Source organism: Orcinus orca, chromosome 13, assembly GCF_937001465.1.
Source record: "Orcinus orca chromosome 13, mOrcOrc1.1, whole genome shotgun sequence".
Classification (NCBI taxonomy): domain Eukaryota; kingdom Metazoa; phylum Chordata; class Mammalia; order Artiodactyla; family Delphinidae; genus Orcinus; species Orcinus orca.
Window position 1 is genome coordinate 31,885,527 of NC_064571.1, and position 24,340 is coordinate 31,909,866.

The window sequence follows — 24,340 nt, forward strand, 5'->3', positions numbered from 1 at the left end:
TCATCTTAAGCCGGAACCCTTTCCTATTGATTCTTTTATTGTTTCCTAGACACTGATTAATTGGAGTTCTGGGGCTCAGATGCCCTCTTCTGCCTTCCTGAGGCATGCAGGCAGCGGTCATCGTGGTTAATGGGACAGACTGAGCGTCAACTCCTAGACCCTCTGGGTGCCCTGACTATCAAATGCTCTAGGCTCATTTCCCTATTACTTCCACATCCCTCTGAATTCCCCAAAAGAGCCATAACTAACCAAGGGACTGCATATCCAGAGGGGAGCAGATGTGGCCCACCTGAGGCCTCCAGCCCCTCAGCCAGCACAGCTACACTGACTTCTGGAAGTTCATGACTTGTCAGAAAAACTTGAGGAATTTACTTCCTGGTTGACTTGACTTTCTGTCTGCCCTGTTTCCAAATTAGAGAAAAAGGTATATTACATGGTATAGTTAAAACAATATGGTAATGATTAGTAACTTCTTCATTAAAACTGATAAAATATACTCGTATTTCCACTCAGAAATTTATTTATGCTTTTATTCAATGTCCATCTCTAGGGTTTGTGGTCAGCTTGGCCTTCTGAGAAACTTTCATTCTGTGGCCTTGAGTCTGGCCATGATTTTTGACCGAAAGCAATGCCATTCTTCCCTGAAGGATCAGAGGACCTTTTTGGGCACAGCTATCCATTCTGTGGATTTTCTCCTCTGGAGTCAGTGTCAAAGAATGTTGAATTCCCTGAAGTCTCGTGTGTGGTTGTAGTGCCAGTGAGAATTTGAGAGGACGGGGGCAGGGCAGGGGAGGGCAGACGGGAGCCCCTGACCCAAAAGATGCCCTGTGCCCCTGCAGACTTCTCCATGATGACGCCCATCAATGACCTTCACACAGCCGATTCCTTGAACCTGGCCAAGGGGGAGCGGCTCATGCGGTGTAAGATCAGCAGTGTCTACCGCCTCCTGGACCTGTATGGCTGGGCCCAGCTGAGTGACACCTACGTCACGGTAAGGAGAGCATTTGGGGGTGAGGTGGGGCAATGTGTGTGACCCCCACCAAATCCAAAGGGAAAACTCCTTATCTTTGGCATGGCCATGGCACTGCTGGTGGCCTTTGGCCAAAATTCAATGAGCCCTTCCAAGGTTTCTAACCACTGTGGTTTCCTGAGACAGATAACCTGCCCAGTGGGCACTTCTCTGGATGAGGAGCAAGGAATTTTTGGATCCTATTTCTAGGGCTACCCTTGACCATTGGGAGATTCCTCCTGTAGTTCCATTTCCCCAGCTCCAAATAAAGCTGAGTCCTCTTCATCTCTTATGGGTCAGGGAGAAGTAAGGGCTCTTGGGGGGAAGATTTGGGTGCAGTGGATTTAGGGAAAGAGGGGATTCAAGCAGTATGGCATTGGAAATGACCCCTCTCCCTCCTTGCCTCTGAGAACACGTGTCTTTCCTCCAGTTGAGGGTCAGCAAGGAGCAGGACCACTTCCTGATCAGCCCTAAGGGAGTTTCGTGCAACGAAGTCACAGCATCCAGCCTGGTGAGTACGGTCCGGCCTGTCACCACCCATTTCTTGCTGAAATGACAGTACTCTCTCTGCTCCTACGGTGAGAGGTCATCTCCAAGGCAGCCACTGCCATCCTGTCCTTCTTGCAGTTTGCAGTCTAGTGGGACAGAGAAGTCACATGGACGCAAAACAAACTGAGCGCAGAGCATGATGTGATCAAGAGACGAAATGGGAGGTGCAGGCTGCAAGCGCAGTGGGAGGGCGAGGGGAGAAGAGATGAGCCTGGAGGCCTCTGAGCCTGGGATTGGACAAAGCCTGGGAGTCGGGAAGCCTTCCAGCTGAGGGGATCCATTAGAACAACAGCCAGTGCTTTGTCCCAAAGCAGTGCAAGACTCTTCTAGTGCCGGTGCCCAGAGAGAGAGCTTCTGGGCCCCCTTTCTGTCCTCCTGCCCCTTTTAGGCGTGGTAGGAAGAAACTTCCAGAATCGGTTTCGATCAGGAAAGATTTCTGGGTGCGGGGGTGGGGGGAGAGGAGAGCAATCTAGGGACTGGCTTAGAAGCAGAAGAAGTCGAGTTCAGGTGCATTTTTACATTGACACAAAGTTGTTTTTGTCTGTGCTTAGACGCGATTAAGGAGTGGCTTTTGTCTTCTGTGTCACAGTCAAAAGTGGCCGTCTCTGGGGATGATGTTCTATGAGATTGTTAATGTTAGGCAGCGCCATGGCTTAGGTAGGTGCCAGGTCAGCCGCAGTGGCCAGCAGTTGTGTGTGTGTGTGTGTGTGTGTGTGTGTGTGTGCGCGCGCGTGCGCGCCCGCCCGTGCGCGTGCGCTTGTGTTTTCACCATGACACCCACAACCCCTTGGAGTCAAAAGCAGATTGTAAGGCAGTGACTGCTCTCCATGTGTCCTTTAAGACCTAGCTTTCGGGTGCCTGGTAAATGGGTGTTCATTATATGATCCTCTTTACCTCTGTGTGTGATTAAAAATTTTTCAAAATAAAAAGTGGGATAAAAAGGAAAAAGGCTCAGTTTAGATGTTCTTCCCTTTAATAGGAGGAATTAAAGCCTCCTCCTATCTGCTTCTAGAGAATTCTGTGAATGATTCTCCTCTTGCACCTTGCTACTCAAAGTGTGGTCCGTGGACCAGCAGCAGGGCTATCACTGGGATCTTGTTAGAAATGCAGACTCTCAGGCCGAGTTCTTGGCCTACGGAATCCAAGTCTGCATTTTGACAGGATCTCCAGGTGATTCTTTTTTTTAAATCAATTTTTTTAAATTGAAGTACAGTCGATTTACAATGTTGTATTCATTTCTGCTGTACAGCAAAGTGATTCAGTTATACATGTACATGCATTCTTTTTATATATATTTTTTCCATTATGGTTTATCACAGGATATTGAATATAGTTCTCTGGGCTATACAGTAGGACCTTGTTGTTTATCCATTCTATATATAAAAGCTTCCATCTGCTAACCCCAGCCTCCCACTCCATCCCTCCCCCAACCCCTCCCCCCTTGGCAACCACCAGTCTCTTCTCTATGTCCCTGATTCTGTTTCATAGATAGGTTCATTTGGGTCATATTTTAGATTCCACAGATAAGTGATATCATATGGTATTTGTCTTTCTCTTTCTGACTGACTTCACTTAGTATGATAATCTCTAGTTGCATCCAGGTGATTGAAGTTTGAGAAACTCTGCTCTAGCATTTTTCAATGCTGCATTATAATCGCCTTTGTTTCCCAGTAGCCTGTGTGCTCACCCTGCAGGCAGGAATGGGTCTCTTGCCCCCCACATAAAGCACGTCCATTGCCCGTGGTATGGTGGAGAGTGGACACAGGTGGGTGGGCGTGTGCCTGGCCCACCTGCGGGGAGGGGAATGAGGGGCCTCTGCCTGCTGGTGGCCGGAAGTTTCTCTTCGCCCCGGCCCAGATCAAGGTGAACATCCTGGGAGAGGTGGTGGAGAAGGGCAGCAGCTGCTTCCCAGTGGACACCACGGGCTTCTGCCTGCACTCGGCCATCTACGCCGCCAGACCCGACGTGCGCTGTGTCATCCACCTGCATACTCCGGCCACGGCGGCGGTGAGTGTCAGCTCTTCAGCCAGCATTTCAGTCCCCCAGGCTGGCGGCAGACCCATGGCACCTGTCCCTCTGAGGGTCTCCCTAAAGAAAGACATAAGCCCCCAAGCTAGGAGCAAGTTCGCCATATAAAACAGTTCTGGAAAGATTCCCTGGAACTCAGAGCAAGGTGAGGAGGGGACACCCAACATGGGAACCTCCTCCTCTGCATTTTCTAACTATGGAAGTCTAGGTGAGGGGAGACAAGGTGAAGATGTGTAAAGTCTTCCCTGCTGCACCCCGCACCTGCTACATACGCAAACCAGTGCCACAGGCTTGGGTGACGGCACCTTCCGAGTGTCTGGGAACTGGGAGAGAGCAGAGGGAAGACCCTCAAGGAGCAAGCTGTCCCCCAAGGGTCTCTGGGCATTTCTCCATGTCTACCTGAGACGCTGCGGTGCACCTGGAAAGACAGCAGACAACCAGTCTCGGTGTTCCCTCAACCCTCACCCTCAGGCCACATGCCTACAGGGGCAAAAAAGACCTGTCACTGGCCTGTGGTTTTTTCCGCAAATCACTCCACTTACAAGCACTCAGACCTTCCAGAATTCGGACTAAGACTGCATGTTGTATTCGTGCCAAGTATCCATTTCAGCAGAGCCGGGGCTTACACGAGGGGCAAGATGAGTGAAGGGGGGCGAGCGGCTCTCCTAACCTCTCCACGCTCCTTGCTTTTAATAAAAGGCGGGGTTTGGGGCATGGCCGTTTCAGCCTGCGTTTTAACCCTGTTCTCTGGCACTTGCATTGCTCCGTTGCCGGTAAAATGGGGGCTTCTCAATGGGCCTCCCTGTTAGTGAAGAATCGTGGCTGTTGATACACTGACCCAAGGCTGAGGGTCTCGCGCAACCCACCCCAGGGACCCTGGACCCTGCTTCAGCCCTGCCTGGTGCCAACTCCACCAGCCTTGCCTCTTCCCGGGTCCTAGGACAAGAGCCAAGCAGGGGTGGGCAGCAGCACGCCATCCCTCCAGCGTATGCTTTGCAGCAGTTTTAGAAGGTGATGTCTTGACATGGCAGCTGGGAAAAGTGTGATGAAAAGGCTTTAGAGGAAGTAGTGAGAAAACAAGAGCCTCGCCAAGGGGAGGGGGTGCCTTTTCTCGTGCGCTCGCTCCCTCCCCTGCCACGTCCCCAGACAGAACTTGACTGTGCTGCTCTGAGGCCAGGACGACTGTGACAGAGGGGCGAGGAGGGGGGTGGAGTTGCTGCACTAAACATTCATTCCGTCGTCTCACTACAGGTGTCAGCCATGAAGTGGGGCCTCCTGCCGGTGTCCCACAACGCCCTGCTGGTGGGGGACATGGCCTATTATGACTTCAACGGCGAGATGGAGCAGGAAGCCGATCGGATCAACCTGCAGAAGTGCCTTGGACCCACCTGCAAGGTTCGGCTCAGCTGTTCTGGGAAGATGCTCTGGGTGGGATTGTCAAAAACCGACATCACAAGAGCGACAAATGTTCATTGGAAAATGTTTATAAGTTGCAGATAAACAGCAATAACGACAAATGACATAAAACTCTTTCACCCTACCCTGCGATTTGGGTGCACAGCCCCATAGCTATTCATATAGATTTAGAAAACTAGGATTATAAAATATATTCTCCCTTTTCCCCTTAGTGATATACAGTAAACACCCTTGTATGTTACTAAATACTTTCTAATCACTAGTTTAAATTATTCTTCATTGTATGAATGGCTGTGCCACTATTGACCTACACAGTCCTCTATGGTTGGACATTGAAAAGTTTTCCCCCAAATATTCTCTTAATATAAACAACTCTGTGATGAAAATTCTTTCAGCTACATCTTTGTATTTGCTTGGGATGATTTCCTTAGGATAAACTCTTACTTCATAGTACCAAATTGTCCTCTCCTCCGGCCATGACTAGTACTTGAGAATGCCATTTCCCTACAGTCTCCCCAAACTTGACTCTTATCACTTTTTTTGTTTTTGCTAACTTGATAGAGAGAAACAGAATCTCATTATTATTGCTTGATTTAAGTCTGAAGGCCTCTTTTGTAACAGCATGTAATTAGGGCTGTTGAGCTTAGGATGGGAAGTTTCATAGCCAAGCCTGGGTGGGTGGGCGCTTGCCCGCTTCCTTGAAAGGCACTCACTCCCGGAGTCATTTTCCATCTGAGAGTCCCTGTCTTCCCGTCTCTCACATAGAGCAGAAATCCCTGCCATTCTCTGAAGCCTCATTAGCAGTGCCAGGAGAGAGGTGATGTTCACAGTTGTGAAATGGTACAAAAATTTAAGAGATGGGGCATTCACAAAAGATCTGCAAAATCTTGTGAGCAAAAGTCACGGTCTCTTTCCATCTCTCTGGCTCTTGAGACGAAAAAACTCTCGCTGTTTTCAGCGAGAGTGGATGTGAAGATTAGGCCACTGGGCCCCAGCCCAGGTGCTGCAAGGACAGATCTGATACGTGGGTCTGTGGCCCAACTCCCAGGTGGGTGTCACCTAGGTATCTTTCAGAGAGTTCTCAAGGATAAAACCAACCAAGAAGAGTTTCCAACAGGGAGGGTGCACCTGGACCTTGGTATAAATTCATTTCTGTTTTTTTCCCCCTTTTAGATCTGCCTGCCCCTGGCTGAGCTACAAACATCGCTCCATCAGGGGGAGCCTGGGTTCTGGTTCCAACTCTGCCCCTAATTAGCTGGGAGACTTTCAATTTCTTTAGGCTTCTCTTTCCTCATTAGTAAAACTAGTAAGTTAGATTAGAAGGTCACTGTGGCCTCTTTCATGGAACTGTAGGATCTTAGAGCTGCCAGGGCCTCACGGAATTCGTGGAGAGGAAGCCTGAGGGCCAGAAAACAGGGGACCCAACTCACCTGTGTCTGCAGAGACACCTCTCAGAGGACCACCTCCTTGGGTTTGATTCACAAGTCCACTGAGTTGCAGGGGGGCAAGTGCTTTTGAGGTAGGACCCTTGTATTCAACAGCAAGTAATTTCATTCACTTTAACACAAACATTCGTTTTTCAGACTTTGAGCTCTTCAGGGCCTAAAAACCCAGGCCTTGCCCAAAGAAATCCACCAAGCTATTCAGTCTCAGTTTTCAAAAGCATCTTCAATTTTTTAGGGTGGATGCATTAAACGTTCGTTTGGGTGGATATTAAAACTCATGGGGTGGGTGGGTAGCATTCGGTGTTTGTACAGGGAGAATGAGTAAGGAATTGGGGGGGGGGGCGTGTGCTCCAGGATTGGCTATGAAATTGATCTGAATAAAATGAAAAATCTCTCCCTCTTAACTCAAGTTTGGAAGGCTTAAAGTTTTCATTGGCTGTCTGCTCCTGTGCAGATCCTGGTGCTAAGAAACCATGGAGTGGTTGCTCTGGGGGACACCGTAGAGGAGGCGTTTTATAAGATCTTCCACCTGCAGGCTGCGTGTGAGATACAGGTGAGCAAGTTCCTCTGAGGTGTGGGCCCAGGAGGGACCCTGACAGGGGCCTGGGGACAAAGGTGGCAGCCCTGTGGGCCGTGATTTAGGGAGACCTTTGAGTGGGGCCCTCTGAAAGCCTCACCCTATTTCTCTGCCTTGGCACCACCTGATTCTTCTAAAGTTTCACATTTGGAATCAGTTTTGTACCTTTAAAATCTTCTACCTCCATTGTCTAACAACCCGCACCCAACTCTTGGGGATCAGTGCTCAGGAGGGGGTGCTGCCTGGGCTCATCAGTAGGACAGTGGGAGGAACTGTACTTCCCATGCTCCTGTATAACCTGGGGTGTACCTGTTACCTCCAGCTGTGCCCCACAGACACCACACAGGTAAGTCTTCTTTCCTTTCTTTGTTTGGAGAAGGGTAGTTTGTAAAGACCATGAATGTGGTCAAGTCCAGAAAGAGAAGTGGAAAGGCCAAAGTAGAGTGTTGACATGGCAGGCCTGACCCCAGGGCAGCCCCAGGGTGATGTCCAGGGAGCCCATGGTGAAGTTCTCCTAACTGGTAGAGGATGAGATAGAGGGTGGGTGGGGAGTGTCAGTAGTCGTGGGACCCCTAAAAGACTTGATGGAGAAGCAATAGGAAAACACACATCCTGTAGTTTCATCAAATTACCAGGTAGTGTTGGATAAGCCAAGCATATGCTCCTTCCAGTGTGGCAAGCCGTCAGGTGAGTAGGGGGGTCTTGCACGACTGACTGGGCTCCATCCTTCCCAGCCTGCGCTCTGTGCTCTTGGGTCAGGGACTTGCCCTCTGCAAGCCTCCATTTCCTCAACCTCAGACCTGGGTCTAGAGAGACCTTGTGAGGACGGCCTTTCAGACAAGGAGAGGTGTTGCCGATGGTATTTTTAGGACTCGGTTGACAGAGGGAGAGGCTAGCTGCTCCAGGGTGAGTCGGCTCTCTGCAGGGCCCTTCTGGTGTCCCATCTGCCCTCTCCTGGCTGGTCTGGGCAGAGCAGTGCCCCGAGGAAGACGGCCTGCCCCTCTCTTGGGCGTTATGGGGGAAGAATGGGATAATCCCAGAAGCATCACTAGTGGAGGCTCTACAAGTGGGACCTTTCTCAGTGGTTTTTGAAGGATATGTTGAGAGGACAGTGATGAAGAAATGTTAGAGGAGGTGGTGTGAGACCCTCCTGACTCCCCATCCCCCATCCAATAATGCTGGCCCGGAACTCTGACCCCTGAGTGTTGTTAGAACCTGGCAGAGCCTCTGATATGCCTACTTTCCCTTCTCCACATCTGAAGAGTTGCCCATCATTCTTCTGAAGAAGAGGCTTCCATGAGAAAATATTTCATGAAAAAGAATGAATGGAGAGAGGTTCCCAGGTGTCCCCCCTACCCACCACACGGTGAAGGATGCCTTCCCCAGGCTCCAGATCCCCAGAAATGGCCACTGTGCAATTTAAGCAAAGGGAAGAGGGCCATCTAGCAGCTGGGGAGATGAAGGGCAGAGCTGCCAGCCACTTTCCTGGACAGCCCCAGCTGCTTCTCTTGGCCCTGTCTGCTGTCACTTCCTTTTCAGTCAGGACTGGTTTGATGTAACCTTTTAAAAGCGCATCAGGCGATGCGGACAGATAACCCGAGGAAAGCGCCAGTGGATTTTTTTCAGCAGGTGGAGCAGGAAGGCTTCCAGAGGGTGAAATGAAGCTGGAAGTTGTGGGAAAAAAACAGGAGAGATTGGACGAAGAGTGTGGGTGCATTGAGGCTCGGAAGAGCCCAGGTACGGCAGCCTGCAGATGCTGTTGGGACTGCAGTCCCTGGAAGGGTCATTTCTGGTCAAATGACCAGCACCGAAATTCTGTTTCCATCATGACTAGTGTTCTCCCTCAGTGGCCTTGGCAAACAAGCAAATGCGTCCATGGTCATTTCAGTGGTTCGAGGCTAAGAGCCTATTCCATTCTCCTGGGGACAGCGTTCTCTTTGCTCCCCATCAGTTTGGGGTTCCAGGAAACTGGGTCATCCTCTGCTGAGAGAGGCAGCTCCCTGCTCTGTTCACAGGCAGATGAGAAGAAGCAAAGGCGATTCTCCATCTGCTACCCATCGCCATGGAAACGGATGGGGGAAGGGGGAGGTGAGAGGAGGCAGCTCTTGCAAGGGTGTGGGTAGTTTTCTCCTCCTCTATGAATGACCAGTCTCCAGGGGGTATTGCTTCTCAGCCTTTCATGGTAAAACCTCAGAATTTATTTATCATAAATATTTCTATGGCACTCCGTATGCACCAGGTGCTATTCTAAGTGCTTTACGAATATTACCTTAAATAATCCTCACGAGGTAGATACTATTTTCATTTTACAGATGAGAAAGCTGAGGCACAGGGAGGGTAAATAGCTGCTGAAAGTCACACAGCAAGTAGGTGGCAGAGCCAAGATCCAAACCCAGACAGCCGGGTACCCAGGTCCTATGTCCTAAACACTACATTGCACTGCCTTTCAGGAAGGCAAGCTCGGTGGGAAAGGTCAGCTGTCAGGTTGGGACCTCTCTTCAGGGAGCTGGCACTGCAAGTCAGGCTTTCAGGGTCCCAGAGCTGGAGCCCTGCCTTGGCCAGGTAGGGGTCCAGGACGGACTTGGTAATTGATCAACCAGCTGGGACTCACTAGCTTTGAGAGTGCGTTTCCAGGTGCTCAGCCGCGGTGCCAGGTGTGAGGGACTTCAGCATTAGAAAACACGGTCAGCAGAGGGCAGAACTGGGACCAGTGAATGAACATAATAAAAAGGTAGATTTCAGCTCAGGGTAATCTATATCAACTCACTGTAACCCTTCTAACATTTGGACAACAGGCACGGAGCTGACCACTTCTAGGGATACTAGACAAGGACTCATTTTTGGTGAGAGAATGGAATAAAAGGCCTCGAAGTCTCTATATTTGTAGGGTGTGGAGTCATCTTTTTAAGATAAAAATGGAGGCTTCCATAGAACACATGCCTTGGATGAAGAGAGCATGGAAATGCTTGTTGTTGCTTCTTCCTCTTCACAGAGTGATGGGGGTCACCTTGGAAACGCTGCCTGGCTGACCTCTAGGAAGTCTCACAGGGGCCACGTGTTACACTGGTGAACTTAACACACTCTGGAGTGTGTCCAGGATCCTCATGTGTTCATAGACCTGTGTTTGTCAGCAAGCTACACTGCATTCTTTTCATTTTCAGTGAAACAATAACTGGCACAAAAGCTGGAACACTGAAAGTTTATATAATCAGAGCCGTTCCCCCATAACAAGCAGGTTTACATGGGATATCAAATATTAATCAGAATGCTGGGGTCTTGATGTGCAGTGTAAAACTCCAGCTTCACTACCTACAATACTTGGAAAGCACCATCTCTCTCTGGACTCACCCAGGAAGCCACACCATGACCAATTATATCTGAGTGGCAGATACAGGGAGTAAATAGAATGTGCTTTTAGATGAGCATGGAATTAGAAAATAAGATCAGTTGGATTCATGAATGTGTTTAGGATCGTTCTAAAATTGCCTGCTTTGTACACACGCCACTTGCCCTAAAAGTCAGAGTCCGTTGCCTGTAGCCACCTGGATCGTCCCCTCCCCATGGAGCCTTGACAGTGGGACAAGCGCTCTAAGTCTTCTGGTAAAGGCTTCCTAAGGCCTACACAGTGCCCGGCTGTGACTGTCAGCATTTCATGCGTCTCCTCTCTCTGGGCTTCCTTGACTGCATAACGCCATCATGGAGGGTCTTCTGCCTTTAGACCCGTTAATTCAGCCCAACATGCAGCTACACTCATATTTCACTGGCCTAGAAGGCAGCTTATTTCTTTCAAGTGACTTTTTCTTTTTTTTTAAGGAGAAATATTTCAGACATACAGAAAAGTGCAGAGAGTCATATAATCGACACCTGCTACCAACCAGATTTAACAAATATCAATGGCATTTTCCTCTGGAAGAAGTAAAATGTTACAGACAAGAACTGAAGTCCCCTTTTCTCATCTTCCCTCCTTCCCCAGAAATAATCACAATTTGAGGTTGGTCTGTGTCCCAGGTAATTTTTCAGGACTCTGCATTGCTTTATTCTTAAGGTTTAACACTTGCTATGTCCCCCTAAGAACTGACATTAGGAAAGAAATACTAACACCTCTTTCCCTGGAAATGGGCACATGCCCTACAAGTTTGGAGGGGCTCTCCTCTGGGAGGAAATAACCAACTACAGCTCAGTTTTCCAGACACTTCTGTTTCTAATCTTCCCCGATCTCCATTCTCTGTTACACAGAGGAGCACAGGTACACGCGCAGCGATGTGTGTGTACACGCGCACACCCGTGTGTGTGAGCTGAGCGTTCTCTGCCCTTTGCGCAGGTGTCCGCTCTGTCCAGCGCGGGGGGCGTGGAGAACCTCATCCTCCTGGAGCAGGAGAAGCACCGGCCTCACGAGGTGGGCTCCGTGCAGTGGGCGGGGAGCACCTTCGGGCCCATGCAGAAGAGCCGGCTGGGGGAGCACGAGTTCGAGGCCCTCATGAGGATGCTGGACAATCTGGTGAGTCTCCTGCCGTTGTCCTTCCAGGCCAGTCCTTTGTGGCTTAGCTCCCCCCAAACCAGTCCGTATGAAGCATTCGGTGGGGGTGAGAACTGCCAACATCACAGTTAATTTGTTAAAGCCCCTTGATCGGCCACTTGACTTAGAGTTTGTGGTCATTCTAATAGTAGTTGAGTTTTCTCAAGTGGTGGCCTTTGCCACCCCTTTTCCAAGGGCTGTGGTTGTTATCATACCTGCAAGGTGCTCTTTAGAGAAGGGGTAGGAAGCCCTTGGTTGGTACGAGAGGTGGTCATCCAGCAATAATCAGCACCACAGAGCCTCTCTCATATTGCAGCTTTGTTCACTCCTCTTTTGCAGTTAGTTCTGCCTTTCTTTCTAATCTCGTGACTTTAACGCGGAAAACACATAATGTCATTAATTTCCCTGTTCCTGGTGAGCAGCATTATAACAGTATCCTATTGTAACGAATGAATCAATCAATCAGGTAGGGCGTTAACTGGTATATGTCCAGGAGTGGGCTTTAAAGGATCCAAAGAATTATAAGACATCCTTCCTTCTGGAGCTAACAATTTAATTGATGATATACGACGTAAATATGAGACAATTCAAGAATAAGAAGAAAACACATACCGTGGGGAGCTAATTGCAGGAAGAGGCTCTGACTTCTTAGATTGCTCGAAAAAGCGAAGATGAAACCTACCTCTGTGACATTTCTGTATCATTTACCTCCCCTCCGCCTCACTGCAACTACTTTGGACCCTCTCTTTGTTGTGTCTGGGTCATTGCAATAATCAATCCTTTCCTTCTGCCCCCAGTTCCTCCAAATCACTTCCACTTTATTACCAGGCCGAGCACGAGGGTCACTTTATAATGGTGAAAGGTACACTCCACAGTGAAAATACAACTCCCGTTAACATCTGTGTAACTATGCCTAAATAAAGCATCAGGACCAAGTGGTTTCATGCAGAAATTCTTTCAGACCTTTAAGAGACAGGCTATTCTTATGCTATTTAAACGGTTGCAGATAAGAGTGAAAGAAGGAAACCAAACCGTAACAATTATAACACATTCAGACCAATCTCACTTTGAGTTGATGAAAAAGGCTGCATGAAAACTAGCAGATAGTATCCAGCATAACATTAGAATAATAATACACAATAACCAAGTGAGGGCTCATTCCTAGTATTGAACGATGGTTTAATATTATACATCTTTTAAATATATTTCATGATATCAATGAGTCAAAAATATAAACCTTCTGATCACTTTGAGATCAAAAGTTATTTGATAAAAATTTAATATTGATTTATAAAAATAATAGCTGTTAAGTAGGATAGGAAGCCATTTATTTAACATGATTAAAATGATTTTTTTCTCAAAACACGCACCAGTATCATGGCGAAACACTAGAAGAATTTCCATTAAATTTTGAAACAAAACAATGAAAATGTAATGAGAAAATAATCCTATTTGCAAATGCAGCAAAATCAAACTTTAAGCAGAACCCCTTTAAAGACAACTGTAAAATTTTACCAATAGACATCAGAGAAAACCTGAAATCAGTGAACAGCTATAATTTATTCTTGGTCAAAAGCTTCAGTAGGGTAACTTTTCCAAATTAATTGATAAACTCAATGTAATTTCCTCAAAAGTGGGGGAAGGTATAAGGACTGAGCAAACTGTTCTTTCAGGTGAAATTCAGAATGGCTGGGAAAATCCTATAAAAAGAAGAGTGGGGCTTCCCTGGTGGCGCAGTGGTTGAGAGTCCTCCTGCTGATGCAGGGGACACGGGTTCGTGCCCCGGTCCGGGAGGATCCCACATGCCGCGGAGCGGCTGGGCCCGTGAGCCATGGCCGCTGAGCCTGCGCGTCCGGAGCCTGTGCTCCGCAATGGGAGAGGCCACAACAGTGAGAGGCCCGTGTACCGCAAAAAAAAAAAAAAAAAAAAAAAAAGAGTGATTACCACCACATGGTAAAGTGTGATAAGGCTTGAGTCACTAAAGGGTGGAGCACTAGTCCAGAATGCACAGGCCAATCAATGCTACAGCTTAGAGGATCCAGAAATAGATCCCAAATGCATGAAAATTTAACACAGGATAAACAGCCATCTTATAAATCTGGGGGAAAAAATAGACTGTTAGCCATCTGGGAAATAAAACTAAGGTGGATTACTACCTTGTCCTTTCAACAAGATTAATCCCTGATTTGTCGAAGATTTAAACATGGAAAGGAAATTGATATAGGTATTTAAAAACACAGATTAATAGTTTTAATGCTCTTGTGTTGGGAAAGACCTTGTCAAGCATGGCAGGAAAGTCTGAAATCGTGATGCCAAATATTAACAGATATGATTACATTAAAATTCAAAATTTGTATTTTTATAAACCACCCCACCCACCATATAAACAAAGCTAAAAGACAAAGTATGGGCAAAATATTTGCAACATCTGTGACAGTCAAAAGATTCATATCGGGCTTCCCTGGTGGTGCAGTGGTTGAGAGTCCGCCTGCCGATGCAGGGGACACGGGTTCGTGCCCCGGTCCGGGAAGATCCCACATGCCGCGGAGCGGCTGGGCCCGTGAGCCATGGCCACTGAGCCTGCGCGTCCGGTGCCTGTGCTCCGCAACGGGAGAGGCCACAACAGTGAGAGGCCCGGGTACCGCAAAAAAACAAAAACAAAAACAAAAACAGATTCAAATCTTTACTGTAAAAGGAGGTATTACAAATCAATATGAAAAGATGACCATCACAATAGAAAAATGAACTGAGAACCCAGTTTACAAAGGAAGATATTCAAGAAGCCATTAAGAGTAATTAAAAATATCCAGTCTTACTAGTAATCCAAAAAAGAACAAAACAAAAGTAGAGGATATTACTTTTAACCCATCTGATTGCCAAGGATTTTTTTTTAATTTTTAAAAAATCCTTTAAATTTCAGGTGAAATTCAGAATGGCTCAGAAAATCCTATAAAAAGAAGAGTGGGGCAATATTCAGTGCGGGGGAAAGGAGACGAGAACTGGGAACTCCAGCACAATTGGCAGAAGTGTAAATTGGCTCAGTGTTTTGGGAAGACGGACATGATAAATATATAAAAACTTACACTGTGCTCCCTTTGACTCAGTCATTTTCATTACTAGGCACTTATGTTAATTGCCTAAAGAAAAATGTGTAAAGATACTCATTTCAGGGTTGTTTATAATATTTTGAAAATAACAGGGTCCACTGGTATTGGTTAGATAAATTATGATATGTCCATTCGCTGGCATATTATGTAGTTGTTTAAAGGTTGCTGTGTATTTATAGGTTCAATAACATGAAAAAAACTCCAAGACACATTGATGAGCTAAAAGCAGCTTATAAAGCTGATTATGTAGCATTATTATTTACAATAGCCAAGGTATGGAAGCAACCTAAGTGTCCACTGATGGAAGAATGGATAAAGAAAATGTGGTACTTATATATGATAGGATATTCAGCCATGAAAAAGATGGAAGTCTTACCATTTGCAACAATATGGATGGACCTGGAGGGCATCATGCTTAGTGAAATAAGTCAGACAGAGAGAGACAAACACTGTGTGATCTCACCTATGTGTGGAATCTAAACAGACAAACAACAACCAAAACCAACCTCATAGATACAGAGAACAGATTGGTAGCTGCCAGGTGGGAGGCAGAGCGAAATGGGTACAGGGGTCAAAAGGTGCAAACTTCCATATATAAAATAAGTAATCCTGGGGATGTAATGTACAGCATGGTGACAATAGTTATTAATACTGTATTATATATTTGAAAGTTGCTAAAAGAGTAGATCTTAAAAGTTCTCATCACAAGAAAAAGAATGGTAACTATGAGAGGTGCTGGATGTTAATTAGACTCGTGGTAATCATTTCGCAATACATACAAGTTTTTTTTAATTGAGGTATAGTTGATTTACAACGTGTTAATTTCAGGTGTACAGCAAAGTGATTCAGTTACACATATAATACATACAGATATTGAATCACTATGTTGCACACCTGAAACTAATGTAAAGTTACATGTCAATTATATCTCAATTTTTTTAAAAGCTGCTTATGTGGTGCAGTCCATTAATATACTGTTTTATATATATTATATGATGCATTAATTATATAGTCTGTATATTTACATACATGCATTTGTATATGTGTGCTTAGAGAGATGACTGAAAGGATTTTTAGTGGTTGTCTCTGGGGATGAGATTTTGCATAAAACCCACTTTTTCCTTATGTTTTTTATATTGCTTAATTTTTCTACATGGCTCTGTACTTCTTTTGTAATCCACTTTCTTTTTTTTTTTTGCGGTATGCGGGCCTCTCACCGTTGTGGCCTCTCCCGTTGCGGAGCACAGGCTCCGGACGCGCAGGCTCAGCGGCCATGGCTCACGGGCCCAGCCGCTCCACGGCATGTGGGATCCTCCCGGACTGGGGCACGAACCCGTGTCCCCTGCATTGGCAGGCGGACTCTCAACCACTGCGTCACCAGGGAAGCCCCAATCCACTTTCTTTTTAATACCACTTGAATTTTAAAAAAGATGACAGGCAGAGGCGAGAATTGCTCCAGCAGCTGTTAAGATTCCCGAGTGTTCATTCTGAGTAACAGTCCACCTTTGGGGGACATGGTCTTGCTTAGGAGACAGGGATGTTCTTGAGTCAGAGTTAGGGCTCCCAAGAGAAAAATAGTTAAGAAGCCTCAGAGTCGAGGAAGGAGGGCTACTGTTAGAATCAGCTGGGAAACTTTTTAAAATCCTGTAGCCCAGATTGCACCACTGTCCAATGAAATGGGGAACTCTGAGTTGAGCCCAGGCATACACATTTTTAAAGCTCCCGCATGATTCTGTTGTGTTGAGAACTACTGGACCAGACCAAAAGCTGGAGCTCTGTCTGGTCCACAAGATTCTGGGAACTTTCTCATCCCTGATCAGAGGGCTTGTTGGGGTGGAGGAGGGGAGGGGTTGGGGGACCAAGACAGGGAACAATTCTGAAATACACCAGAGGTGCGGCAAGGCCTGGGTTGTATTACAGAGACTTTGGGTTAAACTGAGTCCTTTAGATGGAAGGAGGTAAAGCGTGTGAGCGGGCGAGCAGGCATGTACCTGACCATTTTTCCCCACCACATATGGTTCTATTTTTGTCCTTTTTAGGGTTACAGAACAGGCTACACCTACCGCTACCCCTTTGTTCAAGAGAAAACCAAACACAAAAGTGAGGTGGAGATTCCAGCCACGGTCACAGCCTTCGTGTTTGAGGAGGACGGCACCCCGGTGCCCGCCCTGAGGCAACACGCCCAGAAGCAGCAGAAGGAGAAGACCCGCTGGCTCAACACGCCCAACACCTACCTGCGGGTCAACGTGGCCGACGAGGTCCAGAGGAGCATGGGTAGCCCCCGGCCAAAGACCACGGTAAGGAGGGCAGAGGGGGCTCCGCTGGGGAGATTGGGGTGGAAGGAGAGTGCCCAGCTACCTGTGTGGGCTAAGCAGCTTTAAAAGGGAAACAGCAAACCTCCCCTGGGCCTGCACTAGTCCTGTCTCCCCCTAAGGCTTCCTATTGGGCATCTGGGAGCAGCTTCTCATGCCTACGGAGCAGATCACCTGTTTCTTGCACCCCTATGCTGAGTTTTTGGTCCAGAGGGTGGCTGGACCAGGTCACTCCCAGCAGCATGAAAGCTTTTTGCTCCCATATCTGGAAGGGGCTTCTGGGAAATTCAAGGGAGGGGTACCCAACATTTGAACTGACCATCTGATGCAAAACCAGAAGGTGCATGGGGTACTTGCTTCTATTACGTTGTCCACTCCCTTTATAACCCTCTTCTGTAGAGAGGTGCTTGCTTTAGACATTAGATGTGTGAGACCTGCCCACAGATTGAGTTTTTACAAATTGTATGCTCTTTTCCTCTCTCTCCCTCATCACACACCCTGGCTCTTAATTTGATTTTCACTAACAAAGTAGCTGGCAGCCAAATAGAATAGCTCTTCGTTAAAAAGAAAAGCCCTGCAAATTAACATCCATGAGTCATCTAATACTACAACACCAGCGGCTGCCTGTCTGTCAAAGCTGGCACCATGGCTCTGTCCCTCGTCTTAAGTGTTCTTTATGGCCATTGATCTGGGGCCTTTCTTTGGTTGCTGGGTCATTTGCTGCCCATCTCTGCTCTGGGAGACAGACACCAAAGAGGCCCAAGACGAGGGAAAGTGTTTGTCTAGGCTTGCTGACTTGCACGTGGGCTGGTCGGCCCAGATCTCATGGGGTGGACCACTGGGGTGGACGGTGAGCCATATGCCTTTGCCTTACCCACCGGGCCTTGTGTGTGTTCAGTGGATGAAGGCTGACGAGGTGGAGAAATCCAGCAGTGGCATGCCCATACGGATCGAAAACCCAAACCAATTTGTGCCTCTGTATACTGACCCCCAAGAAGTGCTGGACATGCGCAACAAGGTAAGGGGATAGCTAATTACCTCCCATCTTTTCTCCCTCAAGGGCGTGGGGGGGGTCCCCAGGATGCGCCTGACTTACCGACATCCCAGATGCCTCTTATGGAAAAGAAACTACCATTTATTGGCCATATTCCAGGCACAGTGCTAAGCGCTGTGCTTTTGTTGTCCTGTGTAACCCTCAAATAGAGAGGTGCTAGCTTTAGACATTAGATGTGTCTAAGAGACCAACCCGCAAATCGAATTTTTACAAATTTTATGCTATTTCCCTTTGGCTCATTTTCAAGATTGCAAAATCCTTTGTGTTTATTTCTGTACCTTGCCTTTACAGTTCACTCACTTATATTTCTAATGTTACTTTAAAAACTTAACTTGTAACAGACCACCTTCAATAGGTCGGGTTTGTTCCCAGAACAGTGTTTCAGCGTGTGGTCCTCTGAAGGGCAGATTCCTGGGTCACTCCCACCCCTCCTCCCATGGGAGTGAGATTCAATGTGCATGGGGTGGCCCCCCAGGAATCTGTAGTTTAAACCAATTCCTCAGGGACTTCATAGGAATATTAAAAATTGAGAATCTCCCTCAAGGATCTCCTATGCCTCATTTCCCTCTTCATCTCAATGACCTGCTTATGGTTAATGAGAATCTGGTGTCCTACATAAACTTCTCATTCATTCTGGAGCAGACGTGGAGACAGACTGTCTCAGAGTGGATGTGATGCGTTGCATCTGCACCCCTGGGCGGCCTTTCTAGTGTGCCCTGGGGATGCTCCCTGCCAACTCCACACCCTGATGCTGGACAGCTACCTCACCCTCCCCATCCCTTTCTACACAGATTCGAGAACAAAACCGACAGGATGTGAAGTCGGCGGGGCCTCAGTCCCAGCTGCTGGCGAGTGTCATCGCTGAGAAGAGCCGAAGCCCGGTACAGCAGACGCTGCCCTTGTCTGGAGGGGAAACGTGTTTGCCTTCTGGGTCTGCAGTGCCTGGGGCCGGGCAGCAGGACCCCTGAGTCCTTATATGCCCACCTTCCCCTGTGATCTTGGGCACTGGTGCTCTTGCTGCAAAATGGATGCTGTGAGGACTGGGGACAGTATCTCATCGCCTCCCGTGGGCGCCAGGCAGGGGAGGAGTAGCCCAGCCTGCCCACGGGAGTGATGCGGCTTCTATGCCTCCCCCTGGAACTCCCCTCTGCCCTCTGTCAGTGTCCCGCAGAGTGACCTCTCAGGAGCGCGGCTGGCCTCTCCCAGCGGCTCTAGGCCTGGCTGCCCTGAGCGGCTCTGGCCTCTGTGCATGGAAACAGCACCATCAGGCCGTAGCTCTGGGAAGATGCTCACAGGCTCTCAGAGGGCAGACATGTATATAAGGACCGGTACTCCTACAGGATGGGAAGGGGCAGTGAGTTGCCCACACAAACACACGTAGAGTTAGAAAATATAAAGTTGTTCCCCTGCTTGAGATAGAACAGTTTTTGTTTAGTGCTTAGCAAAAGGGGTGAACGTCAGGCTTCTGGCTTGTGTTGGAAATCATTGCTGCTCGTTGCAAAGTAGCAGTGGCATCTTCCTTAGCAGTAAGGGCAGGGGCAGGGGATACAGGGACCATTCCTCTCTGCAGAGCAAACTGAGGTGATGTCATGATTGCAGATCAGGCTGCAACCCACCAGGTGGGTGCCCCTTGGCAGGGGAAGTGTGGAGGTTATGTCATCACCTCCACCCCACCTCAGCTGAGCCAAGAGGAGGAACAGCAAATGTGCTACAGGGTCAAGGATAGAAATACCCCATGATAATGGGGGGAGGTGGGAGTTCAATACTATGATCAACATTGTTAAAAACTCTGCCATTTATACCGAGTGCTCTCCTTGGAGTCCCTCTTCTTGGGATCCTGGTCTTGGACTTTTTTGAAGCCCATGATTCCTTAAGATAGGCCCAGTGCTGCCTTCTTTTGGAAGGAGCCCCATGGGCCCATCATCAGAAGACTTGATGAGCCAGAGACAGATGGCCTGGAGTGTGTGGTGTGGGCCAGCTGCCCAGGCTCACATCCCCCCCCGCTCACTTTCTTTGACTCCTTGGCTCCAGACCACTGAATTCCCAAAGGCCGAGATGAGGTTGCTGAGTTAGGATAAAGGACTATGGAGTCTGAGCTGTCCCGAGCTACAGGGATCAAAGGATTCCCAAAGCTTACACAAGGCCCAGCTGGTGAGCTCCCCAGAGCCAGGGGCTCCCCAGAGGGGGTGAAACACAGTGATTTTGCCAATGTCCCCTCAGGGACCTGCAGTACAGGCGGGTTGAATATCCAAGGTTCAGGACCTTGGCCCCCTTGTTCTTTATGACTGTGTGCAAAACAGGACGAACAGTTTGGACCGAGAACGCCAAAGCCACTGTGTGTTTTGCATATGACTTACTGCTGGGTGCTGTGGCTTGCGCTGCTGATGCGGGATGGTGGGGTGCATGGCGGGGAGCGGCTGGCGTGACACTGGTTGAGCCAACGCTTTGCATGCTGGGGTTTGGCTGACTGACTGTGGCCCGCCAGCTGTATTTGCACAGTGACGGCTTGCAAGCGTCCACAGTAGAGATCGCAATAAAGGTGTGTCTTCCTTCTGCTTGGGAGCATTCTTTGATTTTATTTCTGGGGCAGAGGGAGGACCCCCTGCGTTCATCCAGGCAGTTACAAAGAAGCCGGGTCTGGGGGGTGAGGTGTAGCCGTGGGACGGAGTGAACAACCCCTACCCCGAGGCCCCGAGCTGTTGCCATGGAGCTGCATGCCACGCTGTCGCTAGCAAGACCACTGGCAGCCCCGTGAGTCTGAAAGGAAGCTCGGGCCTGGGCCCCGACTGCGGCGTTCAGAGAGCGACACACTCTGTGGTTAACTTTCAGTCCACAGAGAGCCAGCTGATGTCCCGGGGCCAGGCGGATACCAAAGACGAGGCCGAGGAGATAGCGCCCAACCCCTTTAGCCAACTCACGGATCAGGAGCTGGAAGAGTACAAGAAAGAGGTGGAGAGGAAGAAGCTAGAACTCGATGGTAAATAACCCCCGGAAGCTGGTGCTTCAGGACCTCCCAGGCGGAGGGGAGAGCTCGGGGCACCCAGAGAGGCAGCAGAGCAAACCATGGCCCTCACTCCCCGCCAGCAGCCCTGGACCCCCTTCCTTGCTGCCTGCCAGGGCCCCCAGGGCTCAATCCAGCCTTGTCTTGCTTTCCTTTTCAATCTTCATTTGCTTCTCTCTGTCTCTTCTCTGTCATGTCCTCACTTTGACCTTCCTGCTCCATCAGCAAATTTTTTTTTTTTTTTTTTTTTTTTGTGGTACGCGGGCCTCTCACTGTTGTGGCCTCTCCCGTTGCGGAGCACAGGCTCCGGACGCGCAGGCTCAGCGGCCACGGCTCACGGGCCCAGCCGCTCCGCGGCACGTGGGATCTTCCCGGACCGGGGCACGAGCCCGTGTCCCCTGCATCGGCAGGCGGACTCTCAACCAGTGTGCCACCAGGGAAGCCCAGCAAATAATATTCTTATCAGCATGATTTTGTTAATCACACCAATGCCCCTCATGGCTCGTGCCTGACAGTTACACGGTGCTGCCGCCATGACCCCACTGATCCTCTCACCTGGGAATAAGGAGTTAATCCGTGAGGAGTGCTTAGGATACTGCCTACGAATATGGCCTAGGTCAGTAGACACCAGACAAATGTTAGCTGTAATAATATGTTCATTATAATAGTGATCATAATTACTGATGGTCTATCAGATGTGGTAGAAACCGCTTAGCCGGGCAATCAGAACTGAGTCCTTTATGTCAGAATCCAGCAGCTGGGTCCTTTATGTCAGAATCTCAGTCGAGCCCATCTCTCCATGCTGACTCCTAAGTAGTCATACTCTTGAGAGCTTGTCATGCCTTTGTCCCTTCCCGACAGAGTTTCTCTTCTTGGCTAGCCTGATTCAGTATTATCTACACTTCGGCCTCTGTGGCAAACCCCCTCCAGCCAGGAAGCCCTCTCTGTGCCCCACATGTGTCCCTTCTCTTTGCTTCAAGTGCACTTGGGGTCTGAGACACAGAATTCAGCTCTTGGTTTTGTCCACTAGGCAAGGCTTTCATTCCCTCAGGGCAGAGCCCCCTTCCACAGCCCCCGTCCCCACCCAGACTCAGCCATCTTCCTAGGAACTAAGGCACTAGAAGAATCCTCGCTGGCTTTCTTGGAGTTAGCTTGCTTGGAGTTTTCGGTGCCAATCGAAAAAGTAGATAGAAAAATATGGTGCTCTTTGTCTCTAGAGATTGTTTGGACCGGACATGTAAATTAGACAAATAATCAATAAGCTACATGCAAACAGATCGTGGGTGGGAGTTCCCCTGCAGTCTTGCCGTCCACATCAGGGGTAACAAAGTCCATCCAAAGATGTCCTGTGAAGGAGGAAACGGACTCCGACTCCTCCCGACTCCTCCCACTCACCTCCCCTAGGATGGAGCAGAAATTTTTTTTTTTAAGTTAGAGGAAGCAGCTAACTCCAGCCAGGAGAAATGAGGACCAAGCCGAAGAAAGCAGTTGTTTTAAAGCACTCTCGGTCTGCCCACCTCTCCTCTCCTTGACCTCTATCCTGAGCTGGCTTTCTGTATTTTCAGGAGAGAAAGAACCTGCCCCTGAGGAGCCTGGCTCACCTGTAAAGTCTGCACCTGCTTCTCCAGCTCAGAGCCCAGCCAAGTCAGAGACGAAGAGCCCCGTGGGCTCTCCCTCCAAGTCTGTGGACGGTGAGTGGACCTGAGCATCTGGGAGGGAGGAGGCGCCTCCGCAGGCCGAGAAGGGGGTCTGCATAGAGGGTGGGCAGGTCTTCACTGCAGGGCACCTGCCTTTCAACGGGTGCTGCCCTCCTACGGGAGACTCTCCCCTCTGCTGTTTCTAGGGAACCTGAGACAGGGGTTACCAACTTTAAGCTTGTTCCGTTCACAAGCTGTGACGATACGCCTTACAGGTCAAGCTGAGTCTAAGCAATGCTGAGTACGTTAATGATTGACCCACAGCCTTCTCATCTCTGACTCAGGCCAGGTTGGCTGATGGGCCTTTCTAGACTCACCAGCCCAGTGCTCAGACTTTAACGTGCACAGGGATCGCCTAGGGATCTGGTTAAAATGAAGATTAAAATGTTAAGATGAAGACACAGTAGGTCTGGGGTGGGACCTGAGACCCTGCGTTTCTGGCAAGCCCCCAGGTGAGGCTGATGGTGTCATTCTCAACGTTGGCTGCACGTCGGGATCACCTGGGGAGCTTTACAATCCCTGATGCCTGCCGGGGTCCCACCCCAGCGGTTCCTGAGTTCAGTGGTCTAGGAGTGGGCATGGGGGAGTGCAGCCTGGAGTTGTGAGATCTCTCCAGGTGAATCTAATGTGTAGCCCAGGTTGAAAACCACTTTATGAGATACTAGTTTAGAGAACTGAGTTCTAGGCCCAACTCAACTGTTGATTTTAGAAAATCAGATAATCTCCGTGCCTCAGTTTCCCTGTCTGTCAGATGGGGCTACTAATATTTTCCCCTTTTAAGGTTCTTATATATATAAGGGAAGGTGTAGGTGAAGACATACTTGGAAAGAGTAAAAGCCTGATGTAAATATAAGATCTAATTAGGGTTATGATTAATAATATACATAGGACGGGTAATAATATGATAGTCCAAACCTCCTAGATCATGCGAGTGTCTTTAATGAGCTCCTAGAATCACTCCGGGGCATGAACACTCCTCCCTTGGGGCACGCCACCCCAACTGTGAGCCCTCACCAGGGAGGGCTGAACCCCAGGCAGACAGTAGCAGCTGGGTGTCCTGATAGAACCTTCCCCCTCCTGGGTAGAATGGCCACACGTGTGAATGCAGCTCGAATCCCCAACCCTGAGCTCCCTCCGTTAGTGAACTGCTGCCTTGAGCACAGGCCCAGCATTGGCAGGGGAAACCCATCTGCTTGAGGCCGGAGCCCCAAGTGGATGTCCCATGACTGTGTTCATCGTGTCTCATCGTGGTGTTGTCAACCTGCCTCCACAACGTCTTCCTTTCTCTTCCCGTTGGTGCCTTCGTCAAAGGAGTTTCCTCCGATTCTGAATACTTGTCTCTGTAGTAAGTATAGAGAGGCTGTTTACTAACTCACTCCAATACGTGCAATGGGGGAGGGAGGACGTTTACAAAGGAAATATGTTGCTCCTCAGTTTTTTCTTTTGCTGCTCACAACCCTGCCTTCGGGAGGTTTCCTGACCATAAAAGTCATCACCAATTCCACATGCGCTGTGCATGGTTTAGGCATCCCTCTAGGATAGACACACATAGGTCATACCCGTGCACTAACACACTCCCATACTTCCATGGGACATTCCACCCACAGTGAACGGGCCTTGGGCCAGCTG

General features: G+C 48.8%; 1 protein-coding gene across 3 annotated transcripts in view; it reads left to right on the plus strand.

Annotated features, from left to right (window-relative positions):
- The window catches only part of ADD2 (adducin 2), a 111,349-nt gene that overhangs the window by 75,518 nt on the left and 11,491 nt on the right, over positions 1–24,340 (plus strand). For all 3 annotated transcript variants that reach the window (XM_049695758.1, XM_004277043.4, XM_049695757.1), the window contains exons 5-15: positions 840–991; positions 1,440–1,520; positions 3,416–3,565; positions 4,838–4,981; positions 6,902–7,000; positions 11,346–11,522; positions 16,687–16,944; positions 17,858–17,977; positions 18,805–18,894; positions 20,843–20,990; positions 22,580–22,705. In XM_049695758.1, coding sequence (XP_049551715.1) covers positions 840–991; positions 1,440–1,520; positions 3,416–3,565; positions 4,838–4,981; positions 6,902–7,000; positions 11,346–11,522; positions 16,687–16,944; positions 17,858–17,977; positions 18,805–18,894; positions 20,843–20,990; positions 22,580–22,705 — 1,545 coding nt within the window. The remainder of the gene's footprint in view (positions 1–839; positions 992–1,439; positions 1,521–3,415; positions 3,566–4,837; positions 4,982–6,901; positions 7,001–11,345; positions 11,523–16,686; positions 16,945–17,857; positions 17,978–18,804; positions 18,895–20,842; positions 20,991–22,579; positions 22,706–24,340) is intronic.